The sequence below is a fragment of the Barbus barbus genome (genome assembly GCF_936440315.1).
Source record: "Barbus barbus genome assembly, chromosome: 12".
Taxonomy (NCBI): domain Eukaryota; kingdom Metazoa; phylum Chordata; class Actinopteri; order Cypriniformes; family Cyprinidae; genus Barbus; species Barbus barbus.
The window spans coordinates 13,189,627-13,203,465 of record NC_136740.1 but is presented as its reverse complement, the minus strand read 5'-3'; the positions used below and the strand labels follow the sequence as shown (position 1 = coordinate 13,203,465).

The window sequence follows — 13,839 nt, the reverse complement described above, 5'->3', positions numbered from 1 at the left end:
ATCGACGCCGAAAAATTACACTTCCCTTCACGTCGAAAAGTGACGCTAAAGGGGTACCTTGAGCGTCAAAAAGCGACGCCAAAACCAAAGCGTCAATATGTGACGACTTGGGATGAGACCGGGTTGCTAAAACAGCAGGTGGTCAAACAGTAGCTTCTTGAGCATGGACCACCACACCTGACTGATCAAAAGAAGCTAAAATTGAACATAATTGTCTGCACATACTGCTAAAGGTTTTGGGCCAATTTGACAAAAAAAAAAAAAAAAAAAGTTAATATTTTTAGTAAGTAAAGATGAAATTGATCAAAGTATTGAAATTGAAAAGAATAGAATTAAAATTGTTATTTTGAATTGTAATATTTCACATTATTATTGTTTTTTTTATGTAAATAAATTCAGCCTTGGTGAACAAAAGAGACTTCCTTACAAAACAATAAAAATATTACCAACCTCAAACTTTTGAACAGTAGCGTATTTTAGTGTATGATTCAGTTTTATTTGTAAGACTGTATTAATAAGGGGAAAAGGTGCACTGAGTGCACTTATAGATATAAAACAAAAAAAATGTCACCGCATAAACTCTGAACATATTGTGCAGTCTGCTGTGGTAACTAATGATCTGATTCCAGAGTTATGCATTTATTTAATGCCGGTGCTAGGCAAAAAATATAGAAATCATTACTTTTAATTAGTGCTGTCAAACGATTAATCGCGATTAATCTGATCCAAAATAAAAGTTTTTGTTTACAGAATATATGTGTGTGTTATGTGTATATTTATTATGTATATATATATATATATATATATATACACACACATGCATGTATATATTTTGAAAATATTTACATGTATTTACATGTATATATTTTTATATTCATATAATTCAAATTATATTAAAAATATATTTAATATATAAACATAAAATTTTTCTTAAATATATACATGCATACGTGTATTTATATATACATAATAAATATACACAGTACACACACATATTGTCACGTGTTGGTTTCCGTTTAGTTCCTGTTTGCCCTTATTTGGTTTTTCCTGTCCTAGTTTAGTTAATCATCGTTTATTCCATTCACCTGTTTTGTATTAATCATCTTGTTTGCTCTTTTGTTCTTGTTCCTTTATAAGTCCTCAGTTCTCCCTTTGTCTTTGCCTGAGTTTAATGTTATTTAATGTTATGTAACGTTCATTAAAGGAAAGAGTGTGTTGATGCTACTTCGTTCTCGTGATTCTTTATTTATTTTTACTGCAACCACTAAATCCCGTAACAGAAACTCAGGCCAAGACAGAAGATGAGGAGGCGTCTGGTTTTGATTCTCCGCAAGGGAGGTCCGGGGAAATTCAGCCTGCTTCCGCCGACCGCGGCGATGATGGTTCCGCCGCCCGCAACGATGATGATTCCGCCCGAGGCGATGATTGTGCTGCCGCCGCCTACAGAGAGTATGGCAAGCACGCCGTTTGAGAGTATGGCAAGCCCGCCAGCAAAGAGTATGGCAGGCCCACCGACACTTGTTCCTGCGCTCTTGGACATGGCACTACGTATGGAGTTTGATGCGCCCACTCTAACCCCAGAATCTCCCTCGTTTCCGCTGGTCCCGTCCTGCCCTCCTTCGCCTCAGCTGGTCCCGTCCAGCCCTTCGTCTCCGGGGTTCCCCAAGTCGGCCAGCTCCACTCCTAGCAAGTGCCCTCCAGTGCCTGCTCCTCGCAAGTACCCTCCTTCGTCCCCGATGGTCCCGTCCAGCTCTCCTGCATCTCCGCTGGTCCCGTCCAGCTCTCCTGCGTCTCCGCTGGTCCCGTCCAGCTCTCCTGCGTCTCCGCTGGTCCCGTCCAGTTCTCCTGCACCTCCGCTGGTCCCGTCCAGCTCTCCTGTGTCCCCGCTGGTTCCGTCCAGCTCTGCTCCTCCAGAGGTCCCCACAGAGCCCGCTCCTCCTCAATGGCTCCCAGAGGGGAACTTCCCCAAGAAATTTATTTTTGGGGGGACCATATAGTCATGGCCTGTGTGGCCAGGCCAAGGGCCAAGGCCACGGAGTCTCCAGTCCCGCCATGGCCTCCCGAGTCTCCTGTCCCGCCATGGCCTCCCGAGTCTCCTGTCCCGCCATGGCCTCCCGAGTCTCCTGTCCCACCATGGCTCCTCGAATCTCCTGATCCGCCATGGCTTCCGGAATCCCCTGATCCGCCCTGAGGGCGCCCGCCCCCCCTCCCCTATGTGTATGTTACGGTGCGGGACGCACCTTCTGGGAAGGAGGCGATATCTGTCACGTGTTGGTTTCCGTTTAGTTCCTGTTTGCCCTTATTTGGTTTTTCCTGTCCTAGTTTAGTTAATAATCGTTTATTCCATTCACCTGTTTTGTATTAATAATCTTGTTTGCTCTTTTGTTCTTGTTCCTTTATAAGTCCTCAGTTCTCCCTTTGTCTTTGCCTGAGTTTAATGTTATTTAATGTTATGTAACGTTCATTAAAGGAAAGAGTGTGTTGATGCTACTTCGTTCTCGTGATCCTTTGTTTATTTTTACTGCAACCACTAAATCCCGTAACACATTTATTCTGTAAACAAAAACTTTTATTTTGGATGCGATTGCGATTAATCATTTGACAGTACTACTTTTAATATACAAACATCCAATAATTTAATATTCAAAATTTAATTTAAAATGTAAAACGAATACACTTAAACTGTTGGCAATTCGGAACCTTTAATTTTCCAATAACCTCTTAATCTTTGCAAGGGTAACATTCATAAAATGACTTATTTCCATTTGTCTTATTTGTAGCCTGTTCATTGATAGTACTCTCACACAGAGGAAGCCACTCCACATAATGCAACCCAACGTTTCATTATCAACAAGCAATGTACTGCCATGATTGTGTGTGTGTGTGTGCGTGCGTGTGATTAATGGTGTGTCTGTGGTGAATGACTGCAGTGATTGGATGCTGGCTACAGAGCTGAGTGCTGGCTTTTTTGATTTTCATCCAGCTCCCTAAAGTTCAGTACACAGATTTCTTGTCTTTTGGCTTATATTCAGAATAGCTTTTATGAGAGCTGATCAAACACTCAAATATTCGGAATTGTTTCTCTGTTTGGCATTTTCTTTATCCTTGACAATCACTCCTTACTCTAGCAGTTATTGCACTCCTCCTACGTACAATGTAAGGGTACCCCATGAAAAATGTAATCTTTTATAATAATGCTTTTGTGGAGAGAGTTCAACCTTACATTTATCGCTACTGTACGTCAAGTGTTTAATATTACAACAAGGTGCACCAGAGAAAAGATTTAAAGAAAATAGATTTAAAGCCATTTCCTAACAGTTTACAATCCATCATTCCACTGGATGTACAATAATGCTTCCGGAAATGCTTCAATATGCTTCAGAAAGTCAACCATTAAAAAGGGCTGTACAAATTGAGTCTATATGGCAGGTGAGCAAAGACGATTTTCCTCTGCTCTCCAAAAAAAAAAAAAAAACTGAAGTTTGCCAACCGATACATACATGAAGAACTTCTAGACAAATGAGTCAAAGGACAGATTTGAGCATTTGAGAATGAGAAACTCATACTCACAAGCACAGTAGTGGGAGTGTTGTGGTTTGAGGGTATTTTGCAGTTTTGGAGTTGCAAATAATGTCATAAAACTAACCATGAATTCCACATTATAATAAAAAGTGCCTGATGGACTATTATAAGAAACACCTACAAGAAATTATTACAGTGGGCAAATGTACTTTTTTTCTGATTTAGATATTTATGCACATATTTATAGTTGATATTTCTACTGCAGTTCAAAAGTTTGGGGTCAGATGATTTTAATGCATTTGAAAGAAGTCTCTTATGCTTACTAAGGCTGCAGGTGTTTGATCAAAAATACAGTAAAACAAAATGCAATTTATTTCTGTGACTGCAAAGCTAAATCTTTAGCATCATTACTCCAGTTTGCAGTGTCGCAGTATCCTTCAGAAATTAATCTAAACTGTCGATTTGGTGCTCAAGAAACATTTCTTTATTATCAGTGTTGAAAACAGTTGTGTCACTTAATATTTTTTTATGGAAACAAGCAATTTGTCTTTGATGAATAGAAAAAATCAGCTTTTCTTTGAAATATATATCTTTTGTAAGACTATAAAGGTTTTTAATGTCATTTTCAATTAGTTTAGTACATCCTTGCTGAACAAAAACTTTAATTTCTTTAAAAAAAAAACTGACTCCAAACTTTTGAACATTATTGTATGTTGGACATAAAAATTCAAAGAAACATTCTTATAATTTTTTGTTGAATTATACCACTTACTCATTGATACTGTCCAATGTGTCCACATATATTGAAAGAAAAGACAAAACTTGCTGGGGTGTACTTACTTTTTCAAAATTGAGGAAACCCGTTGCTTTCTATTGTTATTAAATGAAGCTAAATAACATATACTTACCCTAATACTAGTCATTCACCATCTCTGCATTATGTCTGGAAATTATTTACTTCCATTGTGAAGGAGGTTTCCACATAGAGACCTCAAGGACATTTGGTCCTCACAGAGAAAGCAAAACGCACCCACACCCACACTGTGCTTTGTCTGGTATTGAATATTCTGCTCTTCTCCAGGTGTTAGTCTCGGGAAACAGAAGAAGCATGATCCTGCAACCTCTCCTCTCAGACACAAGGTACAAGATCACAGTGACCCCTATTTATGCAGATGGAGAGTCCACAGCCCTGTCTAAGGCCTCTACCGGCAAAACATGTGAGTATGAATGAACAAATGCTGCTGGAGTTCTAATAAATGAAATACATTATGTGTACTTCTTTCAAAACAGATGCAGTTATGCTAATTACTACTACTTTGGCATAATTATATAGTTATGGATTTGAGTTGTGTCCTGGCTCCCTTTGCTTCATTTTAGAAATCATAAAATGAACACTTCATTAACACACAGCCATGCTCAGCTAATCTGAAATATTAAAAACGTCAACAACTCACACTTACTAAATGTTTAGCATGTCCTTATGCAGCATTAGAAATATTTCTAGTTATGTCTAGTTATTCAGAACGACCTGGGTTCAATTCCCAAATTGGAATAACTGAATTTTTAATCCTGTTTTAATAAATCAACACTATGCCATTCATTTTATTAACATGAGCGTGATCTCATTTAGTTCCATGTTAGTTAGTGATTTCAATGAGTTAATTAATTTGACCATGATGAACAGCAGTGATGAACCTGAGGCAGATTCACTTCTGATCTAACTAATCCTGCTTTTTTTAAGATCGTGAACCAGAATGTAACCCCCAAGTTAAATAGTTTTCTTTTTATGGGACATCTTTTGACTCTCAATTCTAAATCTGCATAGTATTATTGTTCAGCTCTTACTAATTTCCTGTTTTTCTTGATGAGATGAATGGCATACCTGATTGAATGGCGTTATTTTACTGCTAAACGTCGAGAGCGTATTTTTGTATCGCGAAAGTAGATTAATATACTCGCACGTGGATTTCCTTTGCGGATTTCCAACCCAAGTACACAATACATGCACTCTCTCTGCGCGAGAGCAGCGTATATCCGAGAGCGCGCGTCCGGTTTTGTGCGAGAGCAAAGGAAATCCGCGTGCGAGCGGGGAGATTCGCGCTCGCGCATTATATTAATCTACTTTCGCGCTACAAAAATGCGCTCCCGACATTTGACAGTAAAATAACGCCATAGATTGTTTTATGTACCAGATATAGTGGTTATGAGCTGAAAATAGATCCCTGTTTCTGTTTCTGCCAGTAAGTTTTTATAAAGTTCAATTGACCAGTAATTGATATTAATTGACCACATTGCAAATACTAATCATAATCCCTTTTCTGATTGGTTAGTGCCACTTTCTGGACCCAGTAACCTCAGAGTGTCTGATGAATGGTATAATCGCTTCCGCATCAGCTGGGATGGCCCTCAGTTCCCCACGTTGGGTTACGGAGTCATCTATCAGCCCATCTCTGGTATGTAAACACACACACACGCACACACACACGTTTGTTTTTGTGAATTGTGGGGGCATTCCATAGGCATTATGGTTTTTATACTGTACAAACTGTATGTGCTATTGCCCTATACCAACCCTACGCCTAAACCTTCCCCTTACAGGAAACTTTCTGCATTTTTACTTTCTCAAAAAAAACTCACTCTGTATGATTTATACGAATTTTGAAATATGGAGACATGGGGTAATGTCCTCATAAGTCACCTTCTCCTTGTAATATCTATGTCATACCCATGTCGTTATACTAATTTGTGTCCTCATATGTCACAAAAACACACACATCTAACCCTCCACAGTTTGTCTGCTCATGTCTTCTATGGGTGTCTGTACAATCCCATGTAATTTGATGCTGCATAATTTATCATTATATTCCAGACGTACATGAAGTATGCAAATAACTTTAGCAAAAAAAGACGTATATAGACGGGTAGGATGAATTAGCAGCTTTTTGGAAAGGGTATTAACTGTAGGTGGAGATACTGTCTCCATGTCTGCTGCTCTGATTATGATGTTCTTCCGTCTGCAGCCTGAGATTCGACTGTAAACAGAAGCTCTAATGTGGTTGCAGCATACCAGAGGGAAAAATATCACGCTCCTGTTTTCCACTGAAGTCCAGCCCAATAAATTTCTTTATTCCATTATATGATCTTAAACTCCCATCTGCGGTGGAGAGAAATGGCTTCTCCACCTACATTTAATGCCCTTCCAAACTGCTCCCAACAGCTGCTAATAATTCATCCCACCACCGGTCATTTCTACTGTCCAGAGCTCATTTTCTCTGTGTCTGTGTGTGTTGTTGAAGGGGAGGGTTCACTTGTTCTCATTTCGTTTTCACATCTAGTTTCCCCAGGCTTTGTGATGGTTATAGTGTAATGCTGTGATTGTAAGTGTCTGTGAAATCCACCCATTCTTTTCCTTCTTTTTTTTAGTTTAGACTGTGATGTTGATATAGAGAGGCATCATAGACATTTAGTTTGTGAGGGCCAGAATACAGTATTTTTTCTTTTTAGGGTTTGTTTCTATGCTGTATGAGTGTTGAAAAAAAAAATGCTTAAAGGGACATGCAATGTAAAATAATTCAAAGATTTGAATGTACTAAATACAATAGGCATACTTAGACATTCACAGTCCAAATTCCCATTCCAGTCCACACAGAACATTTATTGAGCTGCAAAAGCAGGTTATTTAGAACTAAAGGAATAGTTCACTGAAACAAATCATTTGTTTCAAAGTCAGATTTATCAATGACTCAGTCGGTCCAGTACAAACCCGTCTAATTGATTCATTCATAAACTGAGCTCGAGTTCAACTAAGTTCTTGTTAACTTTGATCTGGCTGGCTCATTTGAAGGGAAGATTTCCAATGAATAACAATGTAAATTGTGTAAGGAACAGACAAAAATATACAGACTTCACAAAACTTGATATGTACAACATATGGGGTCAGTAAGATTCATCCTAGAAGAATCCTAGAAAAAATAAATAATGGTTTCTATAAAAATATTGAGAAGCAGAACTGTTTTCAACATTGATAATTATTTAAAAAAAATGCCACAGAAGAAAATAAGTCATGCAGGAACAACATGAGAATGACTAAATGCTGACAGATTGTTTTTTAAGGTAAAAAACATAAACTAAGCTACTGTCTTTCACAATCAAAATGGAGGTCATTTACATATATAATTTTAATTATAATAATAGTAAAACAACTGATTTAAAACTAAATACAACTTGACTAACATTATAAGTGTACTCCCAGAAAAAAAGCTAATATGTGTCAAATACCAGACCTTTAAATATACCTTTTATTTTTTCACTTTTTTTTTTTGTTTTTTTTTCTTCAGTAAGGTTGCTCCAATTGTTTTCAGCTCTTGTTTCGCTCTGTGCACAGTGTCAGGTCCGGCTCTCGAGACATTTGTAGGGGATGATGTGAACACCCTGCTGATCCTCAATCTGTTGAGTGACACAGAGTACAGCGTTCAGGTCATCGCCTCCTACACCACCGGCTCCAGCCAACCCCTCTCCGGCAAGGGCAAAACATGTGAGTCTCCCTCCGCACAAATACACACCTAAACACAATTATCCAGTACACACAAATCTGCACGCATCTAACTTTGTCATACCCAGCGTGAGATCTGTATTTTCTTCCCAACAGCCCACCATCATTTTGCTGCAGCATCACATCAGATTCATAGATGTAATTTGCCTCCTGTCTGATCGTCCTTGCTAATACCGTTTTTGATAATATGCAGCAGCGATAGTATCGCGATGTAAGCGGACTAGCGAGAACTGTCCCTTTTGTCTGTTAATGAAACCTGAAGTTGTTCTTTGATAGGCAGCCTGCTACACATATATCAACATTCAGACAGACAGCTCCAGTAATGACAGTCCTTTGCATATAAATTTGATATCGCCAGGTACATCACAAAGTAATACCAGTTTTAGCGATTCTCATCAAAAAGCAAACAGATTATGTTTTCTCAGGGAGTGCTGAGGCCATCCATCAGAGCACTGTGGTGTCACCAGCCCAATATCAGTCACCACTGTCCTGTTTTAGACTAGTCAGATAAACAGGCATTGCTTACAGCACCTGCAACTGACAAAACATTTCTTATATTATAGAATATAACAGGAAGCTAAGACATGTTATATAAAATATCTGTCAATAACAACTGAGTTATTTTATGTAAGTATAGTATGAGTGTTAGGTTTTATATCTATAATGCCAAAATAGATTAAGTGAAATTAAAAAGTATTTAGGGGAAGTAATTAAAAGTAAAGTCTATTTATAATTAATTTATTTTTTATTATATGTGACCCTGGACCACAAAACCAGTCATAAGGGTCAATTTTTCTAAATTGAGATTTATACATCATCTAAAAGCTGAATAAATAAGATTCCCATTGATGTATGGGTTGTTATGATAGGACAATATTTGAGATACAACTATTTACAAATCTGGAATCTGAGGGTGCAAAAAAAAATCAAAATATTGATAAAATCGCTTTTAAAGTTGTCCAAATGAAGTTATTAGCAATGCATATTACTTATCAAAAATTAAGTTTTAATATATTTACGGTAGGAAATTTAAAAAATATTTTCATGGATCATGATCTTTACTTAATATCCTAATGATTTTTGGCATAAAAGAAAAATCTATAATTTTGACCCATACAATGTATTTTTGGCTATTGCTACAAATATACCCCAGCGACTTAAGACTGGTTTTGTGGTCCAGGGTCACATATTATTTAATTTGTTATAGAATTTTATTTTATTCATTTTACTGTATTAATTTTAAAAAGTAATTTTGTGCACAGACTTTTCAAAAAAGCAATTCAATTCTAATTTTGCTCAATATTCTGACTATGTAAGGCTTTAGAGCATCAATATTTGTATCAAACATCCGGAATTGTTAAACGACAAACTCCGTACCATAGTACTGAGTATAGTATAAATATATTTAGATTTTACTTTTAATTACGCCCCCTAAATACTTAATTTCAACTGTTTTGGCATAATCACTATAAAACATTAGAATATATATAAATTAAAAACTTTACTATATTATATAAAGCATTTTACTAAAAATAGATGTGTAACTGTAAAATGTGTGTAATTGTACAAAAATATATTTATGTGTGCTAATAAAACGTACATTACGGGTCTTAAAAATTCTTAAACTCAGTCAAAAGTCATAAATATCTAAAATAGTATAACAAAAGCCTTAATTATAAATTATCAAGAAAGCTAAAATTCGGAGCCAAAAATACACTCTGATGTGATGATGAAACTTGAAAAGAAAATGATTTAATTAAAGAAATGTGAATCCGTTACTCAATGTAAGTTTTAGTTACCCAGTAAACTGTATCTGGCTTTTAATTCAATGTTTAACATATAATTTATTTCATAATTAAATAAATAAAGTGTGAAGCATATATATATTTAAAAACCTGGTGTACTTGTGTATTCAAATGAATTAATTTAAGTTTTTGCTTCGAAATTTTTCAAATTAGGAGTATATGTGCTCCTTGGGGAAGCCCTGAGGGTCTAAATGTAAAATATATATATTTTTTTTTTTTTTCTTAAAAATGTAATTGTAGGTATTTAGTTTCAACAGTAGTCCATTACAGTGCAAATTACCCCAAATAATATTTAAATCTAGTTATCAATTACTATTACTATACAAGTATTTCACACGCGCACACAGTTTCCTTCAAATTAGATTAACAGTGACTCAGCTGAATCTAGCTTTATTATTATAAAATTATACCACATATACTTTTAAACTGCATTCAAAATCCATTTGGCTCACAAATCTAAAGGGGCACATGCCGTCTCAGTTTAAATGAGCATGATGTCTCTGCATGTCACAGATGTTGTGAAACCCTGATGAAATGTGCTAAAGGACTTCCAGACAATTCCAGACATTATTCCTTTCACACGCCATGGCTCTCTGAGGAACCTCCCATATCGTCTCACCCTACATGATGACATCTGCATACCGCGTGCTCTATGGGGTCCATACATTTTTCATACGTTTTCTGTTTGACCTTTGAATAATTGAATGCACAATAATGGATTTCCACCTCCTTGTATTAGTACTATCAGCCAGAGCCCCTTTTTGCATGCATATAGTTCATTAAAATAGTTTATATAAGGAGGAAAGCTTGTCACATGCATTATTCAAAATGTTAAACGAATCTCCACCACTGTGCGCCATATGTTTTGTGCACAGTCTCTGTTTTAATCTAAAATCTCCAAGTCTCAAACGCAACTGACACGATGTTCAGTTGTGCAGCGTGAATTTCAATGGACAGCTTGATTGCATAAGTAGTTCCTTGGCTCTCATATCAAGACTCAAAGGAAGACAGTTTACAGTTCCAGTACAAGCACAATTTGGGTTCGCCACAACCTTTGGCGTATACTATAGAATGAGTGGGACTCCGTTTGTTGCGACATGGCCACAAATGTGTTTGTGCTCCAAATACTACGACCTCCAAAGATGAGTATTGTTTTGTGCGACTAATGTGTCCCATGTGCTGTGGTTTGGGCTTGTGTTTTGCTGACCCAAAAATGGATAATTCCAAAATAAGCCTATTCTTTGGCTTTTAAATGAGTTTTCTTTCACACAGCACATTTTGTGTGGTTTGCACAAAGAGATGAAGGAAAATAAAGAAAGAAATGGTTAAGGCCATTTGTGGCTTTTAAGTGGAGAGCGTATTTGTTAAGAATACTGTTTGAACCTCTCACTTTCCTCTCAGATGTGTTTTTTAGCCATTAGATTTGCCTGACTTGCAATATTTAAAGAGTATTGCACAGAAATCTGAGGAGATCAGAAATAGGGTGCTGGTTTCCAGAGAAGTGAAGCACAAAGGAGCCGCTGGCTGCCCTATGGCTCATTAGCCATTACTGTAAAACATGTGCTACTTTTCATTTCAGAACATTACACTACATTAGAGATGCAACGCTCAAGGCTTTCCTCTCACTAAACACCGATGTGTACATTTCAAAGCTTTCATTCAGGTTTAGTACACTGCTGATCAAAAGTTTGGGGTCTGTTATATATTTTAATCTTTTTGAAAGTCCTGTTCAGAAAGCCTGTATTTATTTAATCAAAATTTTTAATATACTGATTTGTTGAATAACAAGAAATAATTATACAATTTATTTATTTACTCATACTTGCTTATTTTTATCAATGTTGAAAACAGTTGCAATGTAAAAAATTTTTGATACATTTTCAGGATTTTTTGATGAATACAAAGCTCAAAATAAGAGATTTTAAAAAAAGTAAAAATAGATATCTTTTGTAAATGTCTTTATAATTATTTTTTGATCAATTTAAATATTTTTTTAAACAATAAAATAAATAAATTGTAAGATTTAAATGGCTTTACTGTAACTTTTTAATGAATCCTTGCTGAATAAATGTATTAATTTGTTTAAAATAATAATATCAATAAATAAATAAACAAACTTTTGAATGGTAGTGTATGTGAGAATTTGAGAAAAAAACAAAAAACAAACAAAAAAAAAACATTGTGGTACTAAATGGACCATCTGCTGTAGCTTGGGCTTGTTTTAGCTGACCAAAAATTATTTATTTATTTATTTACGTACTTATTGTTATCAATGTTGAAAACAGCTGCAGTGTAATTTTTTTTTGTTTTTTTTTGTGGAAATCGTGACCCCACACATTTTAATGGTAGTTTATTTAATAGATTCGCACGTGTTACACTGAAAAAAACAAAAAAAAAACACTTGTTTCCAATAAAAATGTACTTAAAGCAAGATCAGTTTAATTTAGAAGCAAAACTGCGTAAGACAGTAAAAGTTTCATTTTAAATTAAATGCTTTCCTCCTTGTTATAGCTTAAAAGGATAGATCACCAAATATGAAATTTCTGTCATCATTTATTCACCTTCATGTTGTTCCAAACCTGTATGACTTTCGTTTTCCTGCTGAACACAAAAGAAAATATTTTGAGGAATTGTTTTTGTCCATATAATGAATGTCAATAAGGCACAAAACAACATTGGACCCTATTAACTTAGTGTATGGATTAAAAAAAGAAAACACAAAATATCTTAGTTGTTGCTTTTCCACTAAATTCATCTTGTTTCTTATTTCTCTTTCAGTGTTCCTGGGGGTGAGGAATCTGAGCACGTACCAGGTGCTCAGTAGCAGCTTGTGTGCCCAGTGGCAACCTCATCGCCATGCCACCGTCTACAGAGTCGTCATTGAGTCACTGCTCAGTGAGTGATACACACACCCACACACACACACACACACACTCAGAACTCAAACACAGAACAAAGCTATAAGGTGGCTTCCTGTTTTGCAATATTGACATAAATTTCAGTTTTGTTAAATTTCAGTTTCAGAGGTAATGGGATATTATGGCTCATTTCAGCACAGACCTCTGAGCCTCTGGGCTGTTCAACAAAACTCTTTTATTGTATGCATATTGCTCTGCTGGCGTGTGACATGGTTTTGATTCAAATTTAAAACAGCAGAGTCAAAAGCCCTTTTCCCGTTATTGCTTTTCTTATTCCTGCCTGCTATCTCACCGGCCCAGCTTATCTCGCAATCCTGGAAATCTTCTGTTCCACTTCCAGTGTGTGACTGCTCAGATGGCTACCAGCTCAGTAATGCTATTAAAACCAGATCCTGCCTGAAGCCCCAGCGTGTGTGTATGAAGTATTTGAATGACAGTCATTGCAGTTCTCAAAGAGACAGAACTATAGAAGAGATATAAGAAACTTCAGTTACTTTTCAGATGAAATCCTTAAAATTAAATTCTCAAATATTATCTGGGTTGATAATGGCTTTCAGATCATAATCTAAAAATAATAAGAACAATTGTGATGTTCAAATTCCTGCTTTTCTAGCCTTGTTGAGATATAATCTCTTTTAACATTTAAAATAATGACCAATAACTACCTTTTTTAATACTTTTACCCAACAAGGATGCATTAAATTGACCAAAATGACAGCAAGTACATTTACAAATGTTATAGAAGATTTCTATTTCACATAAATACTGCTTTTTGAACTTTCTATTCATCAAATAATGCTGCAGAAAAAAAAAAAAAAAAGTCACAGTGTATCGTGGTTATTATATTAAGCCGCTGCACAAATGCTTTCAACATTAATAATAAGAAGAAATGTTTATTGAGCAGTAAATTAGCATATGATATCTGAAGGATCATGTGGCACCGAAGACTGGAATAATGGCCACACAGAAATAAATTACATTTTAATATATATATATATATATATATAATTGTAACAATATTTCACAATCTTACTGTTTTACT

General features: G+C 35.9%; 1 protein-coding gene across 1 annotated transcript in view; it reads left to right on the top strand.

Annotated features, from left to right (window-relative positions):
* LOC306878347 (collagen alpha-1(XIV) chain-like) overlaps positions 1-13,839 on the top strand; it is a 137,235-nt gene that overhangs the window by 56,714 nt on the left and 66,682 nt on the right. The window contains exons 20-23 of the mRNA XM_079430630.1: positions 4,604-4,739; positions 5,853-5,975; positions 7,907-8,056; positions 12,658-12,774. Of these exons, the coding sequence (XP_079286756.1) occupies positions 4,604-4,739; positions 5,853-5,975; positions 7,907-8,056; positions 12,658-12,774 (526 nt within the window). The remainder of the gene's footprint in view (positions 1-4,603; positions 4,740-5,852; positions 5,976-7,906; positions 8,057-12,657; positions 12,775-13,839) is intronic.